Source organism: Adiantum capillus-veneris, chromosome 5 (genome assembly GCF_014529385.1).
Source record: "Adiantum capillus-veneris isolate H3 chromosome 5, ASM1452938v2, whole genome shotgun sequence".
NCBI classification, from domain to species: domain Eukaryota; kingdom Viridiplantae; phylum Streptophyta; class Polypodiopsida; order Polypodiales; family Pteridaceae; genus Adiantum; species Adiantum capillus-veneris.
This window is the reverse complement of record NC_140935.1, coordinates 166817879-166835212: the sequence shown is the minus strand read 5'-3', so window position 1 is coordinate 166835212 and position 17334 is coordinate 166817879. Positions and strand designations below refer to the sequence as shown.

At 44.3% G+C, this 17334-nt stretch overlaps 1 protein-coding gene across 1 annotated transcript in view; it reads right to left on the bottom strand.

Moving 5' to 3' along the window:
* The window catches only part of LOC147458510 (mitochondrial thiamine diphosphate carrier 2-like), a 148801-nt gene that overhangs the window by 55108 nt on the left and 76359 nt on the right, over positions 1 to 17334 (bottom strand). The window contains exons 4-5 of the mRNA XM_086513159.1: positions 9391 to 9518; positions 9050 to 9202 (exon numbers count right to left, since the gene is read on the bottom strand). Of these exons, the coding sequence (XP_086369285.1) occupies positions 9050 to 9202; positions 9391 to 9518 (281 nt within the window). The remainder of the gene's footprint in view (positions 1 to 9049; positions 9203 to 9390; positions 9519 to 17334) is intronic.

The window sequence follows — 17334 nt, the reverse complement described above, 5'->3', positions numbered from 1 at the left end:
ACCCAGAGAAAAAGGATGCGCGACCCAAGCTTACTCCTGAGGAGAGAGCTCGCTTCATGAGAGAGGGGAAGTGCTTTGGATGCGGGGAACATGGACATATCTCCGCGAAGTGTGCTAAAAAGGCACAGAAAGAACAGAATGATAAAGACGACGACAGGTCTAAGAGTTCGAGAGCAGCAAAGGAATGTGGCAGAAATGGCAGATAGAAAAGCAGAATTGGTACCACATGGCGTGGGACCTGCACCGAATCTAATGAATGAAAGTACAAACTTTGCCGCTCTTGGGGCAAAGTGAAGGATCAGGAAGCTCTTTTGAAGGAGCCAAGGCCAACTTCTTTTCACTTGGAATTGGCGGCTCGATTTGGAATTACGCCCGACAGACTGACGCTACAGGCAGAGGTAGTTCGACTGGCACCCGGATGGGATGTTGCCATTACACCGAGCATTGGCAAACTTTGCTTGCAATGACAGGGGTGTTCAGGGCACGCGAGTGACGTTATACTCAGGATCCCTTGGTACCACAAGAACTACGCCGTGGTTGACTACCGGGCCGAGATAGCGACTTTGATAAATGAAGGGCTTAGAGATTGTACTTGATGAACTTCAATTTCTTACTCATTCTTTTGGAAGAGAACTGAACGTTGGATAAAGGTTGAATATGTTTTGACCTGATCAAAAGAACGCCAGGATTTTTCTCCACACTCATGCCGATTGCTTTTCAGAGGGCCTGAAGATCAAACCATTGATCGGATACCTGGAAGCACACCACCGAATCGGCCACCTTATCGTGTGAGCCGAGTACAGAATGAAAAGATTATGAACCCAGTGAAAGACCTCTTGGAAAAGGGTTTTGAAGAAAGACGGATCTTGGAGAATGTGCATCGATTATAGAGCTCTCAACAAATCACCATCAAGAACAGATTTCCGATTCCTAAGATCGATGATATACTCGACAGGTTACAGGGATCCTCGTGCTCTAGCAGGATTCACTTGAAGAGTGGATACCATCAGATCAGGATAGCGCCAGGAGACGTCTACAAGACAGCTTTTCGGACGACTTTTGGGTTATTTGAGTTTTTGGTGATGCCTTTTGGCTTAACCAATGCTCCTGCGACATTTAACCGGATGATGGACTGGATTTTTCGAGAGTACAGGCTATTTGTTGGCACTTTCTTTGACGACATCATTGTTTTCTCCAAGAATGAGGCCGAACACAGAGATCATCTGCTTCAAGTCTTTCAGGCATTACAAGATCACACGTTAGTGATTAATGCAAAGAAAAGTGAATTTTTCCTACCAGAGATACACTTTTTAGGACACATTGTGTCAGCAGCAGCAGGAGTGCAAATGGACCCGGCCAAGATAGAGACTATCCGTGATTGGCCCGATTTGAGGAATGTCCATGAAGTTAGAAGCTTCTTGGGATTGTGTTCGTACTACATGCGGTTCATAGAAAGTTTGCAGAGGTTGCTTCCCCTTTGCATACCTTGACACAGAAAGGAGTACCTTTTTCGTGGGGACCCACAGAGGTGACTGCCTTTCAGACTTCATAGAGAAATTGACTACGGGACCTATTTTGACTTTGCCGGACTTGCAGAAGTCATTTGAAGTATATTGTGATGCTTGTGGTCGTAGTCTGGGTGCGCTCTTGATGCAAGAAGGCCATGTCATAGCTTACAAGAGCCGTTTGTTCTCTAGGCCGGAGATGACAGCACAGATCTATGAGAAAGAGCTTTTGGCAGTGATCCATGCTCTTACTCAGTGGCGGCACTACCTACTCGGAGCTGATTTTACTGTCTTTACAGACAATCAGAGTTTGCGCTACTTCTTGTCACAGAAGCAGCATTCGGAAATGCAGATGCAGTGGGCGAACATCTTGTCACAGTTCCACTTCCAGATTGTCCATGTGAGGGACAGAAGAATGTGGTGGCAGATGCTTTGTCTCGGCAACCGTTGGTTCTGGCTATTTCCGCGATACATCATAGGAGCTTCGAGGATATGGTCGATCGCTATGCCACAGATACAGATTTTGCAGATATTTTTCACACGAATACGGGATGGGGAGACAGCAGCTAGATACTCCCTTCACGAAGGCTACTTGATGAAAAAGACTATGTTGTGCGTTACACAGCCGTTGAGGAAAAAGGTTATGACTGAATACCATTGTCCACCTTTTACGGGTCACCGCGGCATTGCTACCACCATGAAAGGGGTAGAGAGATACTTCTTTTCGCCGTGCCTCAAAAAGGACGTGGAAGAGTTGTGCGCAGTATGCCAGAAGGTCAATTTTGACAGGCATAAGGCACAGGGATTGTTAAAGCCTTTACCCATACCACCCGCCCCTAGAAAAGTATTGAAATGGATTTCATTTTTGATCTCCCGAGAACACAGAATGATCACGATGATTTTCCGATACATGGCACGTCTGAGATGATTGTCTCTGACAGAGACCCCAGATTTATGAGTTTGTTTTGGAAGGCAATTTCGGAGAACATTGGCACGCAGTTGCAGTTCTGGTCATCGTTCCACTTGCAGACTGACGGGCAATTTGAGATTGCCAATTCAGTGATTTTAGATTTATTGAAGTCTTGTATGTCAGATCAGAAGACTCAATGGGAAAAGAACTTACCTTTGGTGGAATTTGCCTACAATAACACGATACACTCTTCGACGGGGAAGACGCCATGTGAGATTGTTGAAAGTGCTGCGAAGGTTCCATCCTTCCTGAGCACGAAAGATTAGATATTTGAAGCAGATGAATATTCGCGAGATTTGGATACGGCTTTTGCCAAGGTTCGCGAGACTTTGCAGGAGTCTCAAGAACGACAGAAAAAGGCAGCGGATCGCCATCGTCGCGACTTGAAATTGAAGGAGGATGATTGGGTGCTCTTACTTTTAAGAAGGCACGCCTACCAAAGAAAAAGGGAAAGGAGAGGCTTTTTCCAAAGCTTAGTATGCGATACTACGGACCTTTGCAGATCACTGAAAACATAAATGATGTCTCCTTCCGATTGAAACTGCCAGATACTTGGAGGATTCACAATGCATTGCATGTGAGTCTCTTGAAACCTGTTAAGGGTGATGTGCCTGATGATGGGGAGCTTGATGAGCAACCCGAACTGGAAGAAAACGAGGAGATCCTTGTTCCTGAACAGATTTTGGCACATAACGATACGAAGAAAGGTAAAGTCCCAAGGCGGTTCTTGGTTTAGTTCAAGACCTTTCCTCCATTTGATGCGAAGTGGATGGAGGAGGAGGACCTAGCAGATACTCCTTGGATTGTGAAACTTTACCTCGATGTTTTGGTTTAGCATAGTCTACTCCAAACGGAACCCAGAAACTCAGCTTGGCCGAAGATCTGGTGCAGTGGGATGCACATGAGGGGAGTTACTCCGCTCCTTTGTCAACAGATGCCTCGATTTTGATACTAAAGTCACTGATGTCTCTTTGAGCTTCAGGGATACTGAGAGCTGACAGTATTCTACTGGATGACTTTATGAAATGGAATTCCTGATAATGATACTGATTTGTTCTTGACTTCTTGTGAGTGCAGGAACTGATAGCCGAAATGACTGCAGCATTTTGGTCTGATTGATCTCGAATAGACATGGTTGCAATAGGGGTTAGTCAATCGGACATCGATGAGGTCCCGATTGGACCTAGATGTGATTGCTAGCTACATTGCCGATAAATCATGGTCTAGGATCCGAATGAATGTTGAATGTCATGTGATGTCCTGTGATGTCTGGTGATGTCCTGTGATGTCGTGTGATGTGACTGTCGATGTCGTACATGTGCTAGATGTTCCTAGTACGTAGGTACTAACAGTTAGTGTCTGCTAAGACGGTTTATGGCTTTTGTCGGTTTTGCAGGCGTAATCGCGGTCGATTACAATGCTTTCAAGAGGGGGGTATGTCACAAAGTGATGACGTGGCGGACAGCAGAAACCCTAATTTCTGCCAGAAACCCTAAAATTCCTGCAAACCCTAATTTCTGCCAGAAACCCTAATTTCCGGAAATCGAGGAGGCTTTTTTTATTTTTATTTAAAAAAAAAATAGAAAGATGAGGGACGCAAATTTTGCTTTTTCTCTACCTAATGAGAAAGAGAGAGAATGCTTTTGCTTTCAAGTTTTGACTCTCTGTGAGAGAGAGAGCAATTGCTTTTGATTTGAAGCTTTTAGGGCTCTGCTTTTGGGCATCCCTTGTAACCTTTAAATTAGTGGTGAGGGCCTCACTTCTCAGAGCATCTGGACGCAGAGTCTGAGAGTGAAACCCTAGCCACTCTCTTGTACTTTGATTTGATTAATATAAAAAGAAATACCGAAAGGGGCGCCAGTCTTTGGGGCCAATATCTCTAGGCACGGAACTCCGCCGGGCCAGTGTACATCTATTGTGATCTGTGACTTGTTTTGAAGTGGTTATTTGGTGCTGTCACGGTTGATTCTTGACTTGGAGTGTCCAAGTCTATTACAATCACTGCCAAAAGCTCTTTCTCATAGACCTCTGCTGTCAATTCTGGCCTTGAAAACAATCAGCTTTGATAGGCAATCACATGGTCTTCTCGCATTAAGACTGCTTCCAGACTATGACCACAAGATCACAATATACTTCAAAAGCGTCTTTCGCTTCCCCTGTCCATTGGCACGTCAGAGTCAATCGTCAGAACCCTAGACGCACTATCATCTGATTCCGCTTTCTCTGGAATCCTTTGATGAGCTTGCATCAGGTTCCCTTAGTTCGTCGGAACCCTCTGATTCTCCAAAATCTTGTGATGAGCTGTCATCTGGTTCCCTTGATTCATTCTCTTCACTGGCAAACTCTTGCCTTTTTGAGGTGGATACTATCTTGCCCTTCGCATAAGTCAAAGAGCCGGCATGCATTCCAAATCGTTGCTTAGCCATGTCCCATAAGTCTCTCAATGGAGTCAGACTTTTGGTTTAAAGCATAGTCTTGAATGTCTTTAGCAAACCACTGCAAAACCGCTCAATCTGGTCTTTCAAAGTAATCTTCCGAAACGAAGACGCTAGCAAACAAGTATCCCAAAATCTCTGGCAGTAGTCATTCAATTTATCTCTCTCAGTCATTTCAAGTGATGCCGAGTCGTGATGACTTCATCCGCATCGTTCCTTTTAAGTAAAATGCCGCTTGTCGCTCCCTGGAATGTTTTGAGAGCCACTCTCCAAAGAAGGCGACGTTAAACTGTATATGGTCGAGTCTATCAGGACCCATGCAATCTTGTGCCAATCCTCCTTTCATCTTGCCTTTTCTACCACATTCCTCTGCTGCTCTCGAACTCTTCAGCCTGTCTTCACTTTGTTCTTGATGTGCCTTTTTGGGGCACTTTGCGAAGACGTGCCCATGTTCCCCGCAACCAAAACACTGCCCTTCTTCGATGTAATTGGCCCTCTCTCGAAGAGAGCCGGGGTCGTGTATCCTTATCTTTCTTTTCTTGGAAACTCTCTCTCTTTCTACTTTCATTGTTACAGGTCTGTTGGGTTCTCTAAGTCAAGATCTCATCAGTGGGGTATCTCGCGAAACCCCGTTTCGCATGACCCATCAATTCTTGAATAGAATTTGACTTTTGTTCCAAGCGGTAGTCTCGGATCTCTGTAGGGAGTCCGCAGCAAAACCACTCAATCTGTTCCTTAAAAGAGACCTTCTTAAATGAAGAGGTACCATGGTGGAAAAGAGTTCCAAAATCTCTCGCAATAAGCGTCCAAAGAGTCTCCCTTGGTCATCTGAAGATGATTCTAAGCAGTTCGTATATCTCGTTCGTACTCCTTAGTCAGCCAAGAAGAAATAAAGAGCCTTTTGAATTTCAACCACTTGACTGGAGCTTCCTTCCTCAGAAGAAGAGTGGACCACCATGTTCGAGCATTTCCTTTGAAGAAAGATGTAGCCCTCCTAATCTTGGAGGGCTATGAGTAGTACCCTCCAGAGAACGCTATGTCAAACTGCTGAATGAAGGCCAAAGCCCTCGGAGCCTCTCGGAACCCAGAAAAGGATTCAAATTTAATCAACTATCCACCTTCTTTGAATTCTTTTACTTTCTTGCTTTTGTAGAAGACCCAATACACAATGACCAGATGTGTGGAAGTGGGTACCCCCCCAACCCCATAAATAGGTGCCCAAGGGGAGGTAGGGCAAAGCCTAGAAAAATCCCCCATGACCCAACAAGAAATAAGTGAAATATGAGGGCGTCCGGCCCAGAAGTGGGCCGCCGGAAAATGCAGCCTAAATGCATATGCAAAGGGTGGCCAGCCCGGAGGCACACTAGCCGTACATGTATACCCTAGACCTGTGAAGCAGCACAGTGGTGTAAGTCTAACAGCCTTCTCGTTACACTTGATACTCTAGTCACCCATTCAATGTGACACATCACAAGTATCCATTTCCGTTCATGGTGCTCAAGCAAATATTCCAAGAATGGCGCACTAGGAGTAACCGTACTCTGATGTCTCAATAGAGACTCTGTCTATGATGCTCTATGTCCTCCCTCTAATGACGCATCAAGAAAGCTCTCATCTAGTAGATCTACTACTCTAACTTGACAAAGAATAACCAATTTAGAAATTGTAAGAAATTTTAGGGGGTGAGAGAGTGGAAGTATACAAATCTTAGAATGAAATCCATTCACAATCTCTTATGACGTCCATGCATGTGAGCCTCGTATATAGGCTTTAATATTTGCATTTCTTGGCTAGCGAAGTTGCACTTCCATCCCATTGGACCAAATCACCATCTATCCAATCCTTAGTAGGCTAGGGGCTTTTCCATTTACTCATACTCGTCAAGTTGGGCTTAACCCCAACAAACACCCCCTTAAGCCAGACTTGGGCAGGTTTGCAACGATTGACATAATGCTCCTAGCTCATGGTCATCGCTATCATGGGTAGTGTTCTCTTAGGATACTACTGATATATATATAAGCATGGAAAAACAGTGATTCATCATAGTGGTTCTACATAGATTTATCACCATGGTTCACAAGGTGTTTTCTTTTTCTCCTATGCTAGGTTCACAAGGTAGTGCGTTGTTCATTCATTCATGTGTATCTGATGTCATGCAAAGGATTCAGTCTTCATGATGCTTCATCATTATCGGTTCTTCTTTGTCTTTGACTTCATGGTCTTCTTCTTGTTGTTTGTCAGTCCATTTTGTCGGGAGTTCAAGCTTCATAGCCAATGGGCGGAAGCACACATACATTCCATGTGTTGTGTCTTGCGTGTGCTACACGAATGGGTGGTCTTACCATTCTTTTGCCGGCAGTGTCTAAACCCATGCTTGTGTGTGCCAAGTGCCTTCATCCACATGTATTACATACATATTATGTGCCCAATGCCAACTCAGAATGATGCACAATTTGGACATGCATTGCTCTGGTTTAGAAGCAATGGGATTGACAATAAGGGGCACTAAAAGTTTATCAATACACAAAGTTGTGATGCTCTAATGATGCCTTTTTTTTCTCCTACTTGTAGGAAAGTTGTCTCAAAAATCAACAAATTGTGACTGCGTACAGCAATCTCAAACCCTACTAGACGACAAGTTGAAGCCCTCTGACAGAGGAGTTTTGATGTTGAGTGGTATGCGAAAGAGGGCTTTGGCCTTGATTTGCCAGTCTTATTAAGCAGACAGTTGGCGTTCAACCTTGTAATGGCTTCGAGAGCTGACTACCGTGGAAAAGGGCACTTGAAAAAAAAAGAATACTACAATTAATCAAGAGGAGCTTTACAGTCAGCAGATCATAATGAGGGCTGCCGGATAAGGTGGGGCTGATGATGATAGGTGACATCAGTAGGCTGGTTGAAGGGCAGCACTGAGCACGAGGCCACGAGGTGGCTCCGCGAGGCAAGTGCAGGTCAGCCTGTTAATGAGCAATAACAAAAGCTTCCCGGTGATTGCAAGCGTGCAACCAAGACTAGGACGAGCAGCTCAGGTATGGCGGGCAGCTACCCGGGCAGCGGGAGGCAACAAGAGCATGAGTTGCAAGCCGTTGAAGAGGTAGGTCTGCACCCAGTAGCGAGGGTGATGAGGCCTGTAGAGCAAGGCAGCGTGCTGACAGCGCTGCTCAGGGATAAGCGACACAGCGCAGTGTGAGGCCAAGAGCAGCGCACGGAAGGATATGCCGAGCGTAGTAGGAGACGAGGGCTAGGGGTGAAATATCACACCTTTGAAAGCTTGATGCAACCACCGCACGAGTAGGTTGGGAAATCTTTGTCTACATCCTCAACTTGCAGATTGACTTTGAGTTTGGCTTTATGCCATTCAAAAAAAAAAGGAACTCGTGCTTGCAAAAAGAGAGCTAACCTACCAATGAGGATAATAAACAAAAGAGAGATAGTGCCCATATGGCTCTAATACCAGCTGTAAGAAATTTTAGGGCGTGAGAAAATGGAGTATACAAATCTTAGAATGAAATCCATTCACAATCTCTTATGACTTCCATACATGTGAGCGTCATATATAGGCTTTAAAATTTGCATTAATTGGCTAGTGAAGTTGCACTTCCATCCCATTGGACCAAATCACCATCTATCCAATCCTTAGTAGGCTAGGGGCTTTTACCATATGCTCATACTCGTCAAGTTGGGCTTAACCCCGATAGAAAAACGGAAGCGGAAGTCCCCTCTCAAGGGCATTGGACCCTCAGTAGGCACCCCTTGAAGTATTTCTTTCTATATTAAGGAACAATCATTGTTACAATCTTTTTGTGAGCCCACTCACATAATCCGAATTACAACTACGCCTTGGGCATTTAATTTATAGGACCACAGGCCCCACAATCTATACACCGAGATGAATTAGGATAAGCCTAGATTCACCTTAAAAGGAAAGTGCAAGGTATCACAGTGGTCCTGCCCAAGACAATATAGTCATCAGCTCCATCATGAATAGTTTGACTAAATACCACGACATCCCCACTAATGTGGTCAGTGCCCAATAGTGGGTGTAGAACTAGATACTAATATATGCCATGCATTAAAAAATCAATAGTTCAGCTAGAAATGCAATCCAAAGTCCACTGGTTAAATCTCTGCTTGCACACCTTAACCCATCGCTTAAATGCATCGTATGAGCCAAAGTGTATTCCGGCATATGGAACAATTTGAATAAGAGTAGGTGCCAATCCAGCATACAATCCACGAAAGCCTCTCGATTGCAAAGTACCAATGAGTGCAGATCTCAGATCTGGGTAAATCTGCAAGATAAAGGCACAAAAGATGTCAAGTAAATACCACACGATCCAAGCATTTACATACTACACATCAAACAATTTTTTCATGCTTCACCTTCACCGCTGTAATTATACTTCTGTCACCCACATCTGTGGGTATACAAATCAAAATTGGACTAGTTTTATACATAAAGCTTGCAATGACAATGTACCTTCGGCTCTCCTTGAGATGCTAAGACTGTACGGAGAAAATCAAAAGGATATGATCCTATCGTAGCAGCACACCCCGCCAAGGCTCCACTTAAAACTGATAAGGCTGGATTCAAATTGATGTGATCTTCTGAAAAGAAAGAACATACAAAATTAAATGTAATCACCTCCCGCTAGTGATTGGACAGAAACACAGAGCTACTATTTTCTGCAAAACCTTTATATCTTCGAACACCTTGAAACCAAGTGAACTGGAAAGAGAGTGAAGGAAGCTAAAGAGAAGATGTCGGAGCGGGATGCCCATATACACAGTGGGTGGCCCTGAACCGCCACTGTCACAGCCCCCGATCTGGTATTTCTTCAGTGATTGATCTCTGCAAATACAAACTTCGGAGGGTTGAAAGCCGAGTCCAAGTGCTCAAGCAAGAAATCCTCCTTACTCTAAGCGTGTAAGAGGGTGCCCCAGAGGGTTCTTTTATAACTCCCCTGTGAGTGCTCTTGTTAACTCGTGCATGGCACATACTAGACACAAGTTAAAGTACTAAAACTTCATTGAGGAAGAATCACAAAGACGAGATAAGATCTTCTTCATCGTCATCGTCATCATCATGAACACGACAGCTTTCTATCTCTGAATCATAGAACGCACATGGCATGTTAGCTATAAATAGACATTCTTGAGCAGTTGCACCCGCAAACAGGCAACGTTTAAGATCTCCGTGCGCCAAATTGGACAATCGTCCACAGCACTTACCTGTCGGGAGTGGCAGCGAAAGATGTACAGATATGGCTGAAAACAGTGGCAGTAGATGCACAACCTCTCGTATCCGATGGTGGACAACAACAACCTCCGAATGTGCAACCTCCAAGAGCAACCCCGTCAGAGTGATCCACTAATCTCCTAGATCTGCGAAGTACGTGCAGTTGGAGAGTCGCCTAGGGCAGGAAATGGCACAAAAGGAGAGAGATTTGCAATAACGCAAAGGCAGAGAAGAGGGAAGGCAATCTGGAACAAAACGCTAGAGACAGACAAACGGTGGAGAGAGAAAACGCTGCTAGAGAGAGAAAACACTAGAGAGAGTGAGACCTGGGTCTCACTACTAGTTCAAATTGCAAAGCACAAAAAGATACAACTCGTGTGCCCCCCCCCCCCCCCCCCCCCCATCTGCCAGGTTGCCCGACCTCTCATAAAACCCCACAACCCAATAAATAGGGGGTCAAAAACACGAAAAAAAAATAACAACGGGGCCCGTAGGTGGAAACCAGTGGAACACAGTATCAGGATAAATACCCTAGGCCTGGGACCACCAAGAAGCAAACTATGTGACACCAATAGCAGTATGGGTTGGCAAAATAATGGCGAAAATAGTGTAAAGGCAAGTTGGTGCAAGCCACACGCAATGGCACACTTTTTGACTTCCAGGCCACAGGCTTTATCTCGAATCGACACCATGTGCTCATCAAATACTACCACCATACCAAGTCTGCAAAGCTCATACACTAAAAAGATGTGGTAACCAAGGCAAGGCACATGAAGAACATGGGAGATATACATTCCCCCTTTGCTGTTTGGAAATCTCCATAGTCCCCCCTCATTGTGTACAGGAGCCACTGATCTATCTCCAAACATAACCACACCTTCATACTGCCTAAGATCGTACATCAAATCGTGATAAGCAGTCATATGCCCAACAACACTACTGTCAATGAAGGTCAAGGAGAGTAAAATCCCCCTCTTGCTCCACGGGTATTTGATCCTAAGGGATCTCCATGTGTGTAATCAGGGCAGATTTTGGAGTCACTGTTGCAAACTCCGTCTGCAAAAGGACTTTTCCTCCGGAAATGACCCTTTTCTCCAAAATTGTTGCAATGTCTCTTTATCTTTCAAGGCTTCCCCTTCTGCACAGGTTTTCAAAGAACGTGGCTCAATCTGTCCAGCTTGGCTCACTCTGTCCAACCTTCTCTTTTCCTTTGGAATCTGCAATCGAAGCCTCCTTTCAATCAGAAGATCTCAGTCTATCACAAGTTTCTGACGTGGCATGGTTCCACTAGCAAAAGACATAACTTGCAAGGGACCGAAAACTCTGAAAACCTTAAAATTGCGTAAAATCCGAAAACTATTTATGTGGCATCTATACGTGTGTCACGTGCACACTTCACTTGCGCTACGTGGGCATGCTTCTGCTACAGTCTAGCATGAGTCATTAGCTTAGGACCTAGCCTGGCACTTTGTGAGCCTCTAGCAGGATTTGCATGCCAAGGCAGGTCATTGTTGCATACCCGCTCTTGCACAATATCGCATTTCAGCATATAGGCATTTACTGCAAGCTAACCACCTCTTATAGGTCATCTATTTATAAGTGACTTTTAGAATTCTTTGTGAGTTTGTTGGAAAACTTGCCCGACCCAGCCTATAATTCTTATAAAAGAAACCCTAGCGATGAGAGGAGCCCCTCAAACGAGCCTCTCAAGCACAGTGGTTGTCCAACGTTTTTGCCACCCATTGCATCAGCGTTTTCAGCCTTAGTACCTCGCCGTCATCAGCGTCTTTGAAAGATCAGCTTTCAGCCCTTAGCCTCGCAGATCCACCCCATTCCTCACAACAGATCCATCAGCGTTTTCAGCCTAGCATAATCAGCGTTTTCAGCGCAAGACAGCCGGCGTTTCCAGCCTTTGATCGCCAGAAAATCTCAGACTAGCCTCATCGTGGTTGCAGACCCCTTACCATCAACATCGCTGGCACATTTTGGCATTCAGCTGTAGCGTCGTCGTCGACGTCGTCACCATCGTCGACACAGTACCCCAGCACCTAGTACCCCTTGTGCCTTGGCTCGACATAGGGATCCACAAAACCTCCTCGTCGACATAGACCAATCAAGAACCTCGTCGTCGTCGTCAACATAGACCCGATCAATACCTCGTCGTCGTCGTCGTCGTCGACCCCATCAGCACCATCGTCGTACATCGTCGTAGACATAGACCCATCAGTATCTCAATACCTTAGTACCCCCCAATACCCCCCACTACCATCAGTACCTCAGTAGCACCCAGCATGAGTAGCATCAGTACCCATTAGCATCAGCATCTCAACATTTAGCATCGTTGTATTTGTGCAAGAATAAAGAACATACTTGCTCTTGCAACAGAGCAAAGGGGGCCCTTGAGGGTTTGGGACCCGACATTCGGTGTCGTCTCTTTTTTCTCTCTCTCTCTCTCTCTTGAATCTCTCTGTTTCTTTCAATTAAATACTTCACCTGAAGTAAAGTGTCCCTTGTGTTTGTGCGGAGTACTAGATCCGAGCCAAATCCATAAACACTTCCGCTGCACTTCACAACGGGCCACCCCGCATTTTGCGCTAGAAGCTACTGACGTGGCAGATTTTCATTACAACAGTTTTTCAGATTTGCGCAAGAGACTTTGAATGTCCAGCTTTTTGAGCTGATGTCTTTGGGGCGCCTAGCTTTTGGGGGGCTTCATGTAATGTTTATAAGAAACCCAAGGCTTCAACCTCTGCCATAGCAGAAGTGGATGCTTGAAAAGAGAGAGAGTGTCACGTGCACATCTAACCCTATGTGCATGTGGACAAGCTAACTCCTATTTCTAGGGTTTAGGACAGCTCATCGAATTCTCAACAACCAGATTCTGCTAAGGATAAAGAAACATATGTGGTCAATACAATTTGTGTCTCAAAGGATACGACTATTCTTATCAAGCATGCTCAGTGCAATTCTTCAATTTTGGAGCCTCTATCAAAGCACATTTTGAGTCTTCTTGGAGCTCTCAACGGTCGTTCCATCAACATTTTGGTGGACAACGGATGCTCGAATAATTTCGTCACCACTCAGATAGTTCGACAGCTTGGCTTACCAACTCAGAATACAGCTCACTTACATGATGTGGAATTAGCAGATGGATCAATTTTGACTTGTGATGAGACAATTCGACAGTTGCAGTTCGGTATTCAAAATTATGCAGATCAACTGGATTTTGAAGTCTCTATCTTATTACCACATGATTCTTGGCCAGCATTGGTTATTTCAATATGATCCAGCTATTAGCTTTCGAGGACATACTATCAACTTGTTCAAAGATGGATGTGAACTGATTATGAAACGAATACGATCTCTGATGCAGATGCAAAAATATAATTGATGAATTTTTTAATTCATTAACTTCTCCTAAATCAATTGTTGAAGACAAAGATGATTTCAAGCAAGAAGTTTTTCCAAGGAATACTTCGTTACCAGACAAAGATAAGGACATAGTTGCAGATTCTAAGTCAGAAGATGATTATGCTTTCTTTGATTCTTTGTTGGATGATGATATGCCAATTGCAAGTCATGAAGTGGCAATTTCTGAAGACGATTCTGAAGAATTTTGGATTCATTATTGGAAGATGATTATAGTCTCAATCCAAAATCCTCTCCAATGATTCGTAAAGATGAAGTTACCCTCTCTGAAGAATGACTTGAGAAGATTTTCCCTTCGCCAAATGTTTCGCAATTATCGGAAGATCTTAAACCAGAAATCTCACATCACATGAAGGATTTTGAAGATCAATCTCTTGTTGCACTCACCTGATTATGCAAGATTCCTCTAAAAAGTCTTTGAATAATGCAATGACATGGGATTTAGAAGTCAAAGCAAAAAGGTTTTGCAAGAAGCAAAGGTTCAAGACAAAGATTTCAGATAACTCAAAGACTAAAGATTTTTGAAGATTCAATGCTTTTCCAAAATTTTATCAACATCAGAAGTCATTTCTTTGACACGAGCTCTCATTTTACACGGGAGGGAATGTCATGATTGTGACTATGTTACAGTATTACATCTACTCCTAGTTGTAGATACGCAAAGTGTCATGCCAAGGAGGACCCCTACCCTTGGATGGTCACGACCTTTCGTTCAAGAGACATGCTTCTTCGCCAAAAGCCACACTCCTTCGACGACTGGTCACACCCCTTCGCTCTATGGTTGCGACTCTTCGTCCAACGGTTGTAGCTCTTCGCCGAAAGGCTGTGTCTTTACGTCTAAAGTTGCGTCTCTTCACCATGACACGTGTCTTTTCATTTGCGTCTCTATGTCTCCTATATAAGGAGCCTATTGTACTCAATTTTCAAGCACATTCACTCTCTTGAGTCTCAATTTGATTTAAGTATGAAGTTTTAAGTCTTAATTATAGGATTAGCACCACTAATCCTAGCAGATTACAACTTGCCACGGAAACCCTAGCAGATTACAACTTGAAATTTCTCGACATCTCTCAGTAGGTGTCTCTTCTCGAGTTGATAACCCTGGTGGTCTAGTGTGATTGCTATGTCTTGGGGCTACCATCAGCGCCACAGGAACACTGTCTGTCGAGGCTTGTTTCTACTATTCAAGAGCTTATGGACCATGCTCTGGTCGGCTACAATCGGATGAAAAGAAATCTAACCCTACTTTTTGGTGCAAGTTTCAGGAAGGAAGGCCTGTCGACTTTAGAACTCGATTGATGTCAAGAACGCTTTTTCAGTTTGATTTAGTTGTTTCTGAATTTTGTGCGAGAACTTGTTTGCAATTTGTTTGAAATGGATGGTCTGTTTTAAACCTGTCTTGGTGCCAATTTGAACTGTTTGACTCCGGTTTTAATACTGGTTTCAATGCTTGCTGATTTACTCCCGAGAGGAGTAGTGAGAAACGTTGTTTTGGTATTGTTTGAACCTCCGAACGACGCATATTAGAGGAGCGTTTCGTTGCCACGCGGGCTACGGTCTCGCAACATTTGGTTGTATCAGTCCCTTGAACTCATGGCCTGAACCTTTATGGTTATTTGCGCGGGGAGTGACAAGGTAGTCGTTGAGTGCACCAAGAAATTTACACGTTCATATATTAATTTGTACCAATAAATTCATAAATCATTCTATGTGCACAAAAATCATGTTCATTTAATTGTAGTCGTAGTTAAAAATATTACATAGCTTATGGCCCACACCTGGATGCTTATTTGTGGAGGAAGTGTTTGTCGTGATTGTGACTATGTTACAGTATTACATCTACTCCTAGTTGCAGATACGCAAAGTGCCATGCCAAGGAGAACCCCTACGCTTGGATGGTCACAACCCTTCGCTCAAGAGACATGCCCCTTCGCCAAAAGCCACACTCTTTCAACGACTGGTCACACCCCTTCGCTCTACGGTTGCGACTCTTAGTCCAATGGTTGCAACTTTTCGACGAAAGGATGTGTCTTTACGTCTAAAGTCGCGTCTCTTCACCATGAGACGTGTCTTTTCATTTGTGTCTCTTCGTCTCCTATATAAGGAGCCTATTGTACTCAGTTTTCAAGTATTCATTCAATCAATCAAATACACATTCAGTATTTTGAGTCTTAGTTTGATCTTGAGTATGAAGTTTTAAGTCTTAATTATATTAGCACTACTAATCCTCACACTGGTATCAGAGCAAATTTTTTTCTCGGGACCCAAAGGTTATGAGCCTCTAGAGCACCCTAGCCGCTACACTCTATCCTCTTCTGGAGTTGCATGGAAGCAGAAGAAAGATGGTATATACGACCATATAAGGTAACTTGAATTATTTATGTTCCAATTCTATAAGTAGGGACAGAACAAAGATGTGTGTGTGCAGCATACCTGGAGAACTTCGTGCACCCTTTCATGCGAAAGGGCACTGACCCAACAGAATGCCACCCACCTCTCCCTTGCTCACACCCACCTTCGCGGCACCCTTCCCAAAGGGCTTAATTGAACCTTCGTGTTCGCACCCCTTCCTGATGGCGTACCCCTTCGTGCTCGCACCCCTTGGCGCATGATTTGCTCGGCTGAATTGCACTCTGGCTGCCCTTGCCTTTCGTTGGCTGCCGCTTGTGAACTTTCGCTGGCATGCCTCTTCGCTGCCCTTTATTATACGTAAAACCAGCAGCGCAAGCCTTTACGTAAAATTCCACCAACGTAATACTTTAAAAAACTTAGCCAAAGGTTTTCATTTATGTGACCGGCCAGCCCTTGAAAAAAAATCCCCATGTGAACACACCTTTTAAGTGACCCTCTTGACCTCTTCAAAAATTCTGCGACTTACGTACAATGACTGTAAGCCAACAATTATAGATTACGCACGCTGCCTTCTTCCATCCCTCCTCCAACGCTAACAATCTTTCACCCTCTCTGCTATGGCTGACGAGGAATATGTTCCCATATCCTACCTCTCGTACATAGGTGAGACTCCCAAAGAGGTTCTACCAAAACACGCAAGGGTCGTGATTCCACATTCACCAGAGTCGGAACCCATTCTAGACATCATTTCGGCTTCCAGAGTACCTGTCCCAGAATCTGCTATTGCACCTGTTCGAGTTCCCTTTAAGGCCGAATTCTCAGGACGGAGGTGGTCAATCTAACGATGCCCTTACTCTTATCAAGGAGCACATGGCCACACTTTCCACAAGCCTCGCATCACTACACACTCGTTTGGATCAAACGCAGACACAAAACGCTTCCCGGAATCGTCCTACAACTTCTCGGACTACACATGTTGATTCAACACCTCAATCTGAAGCTTCAGTGGATGAACCAAACGAACCAGATCCAACTGATGAGGTCGAGAGTCATGAACTTCAATTGCTTTAGAAAATTTCTAATGTGGCACAGAAGAAGAAACTAGATGTTAAACTGCATGAGCCCTATAATGATCGGCACGACTGTAACACACTTGGACACTCCAAGTCAAGAATCAATTACGACAGCACCAAATAACCACTTCAAAACAATTCACAGATCACAATAGATTTGCACTGGCGCGGCGGAGTTCCATGCCTAGAGATATTGGCCCCAAAGCCTGGCGCCCCTTTCGGTATTTCTTTATGTATTAAATCAATGTCAAAGTACAAAGAGCGGTTAGGGTTTCACTCTCAAACTCTGCGTCCAGATGCTCTGAGAAGTGAGCTCTCACCGCATATTTAA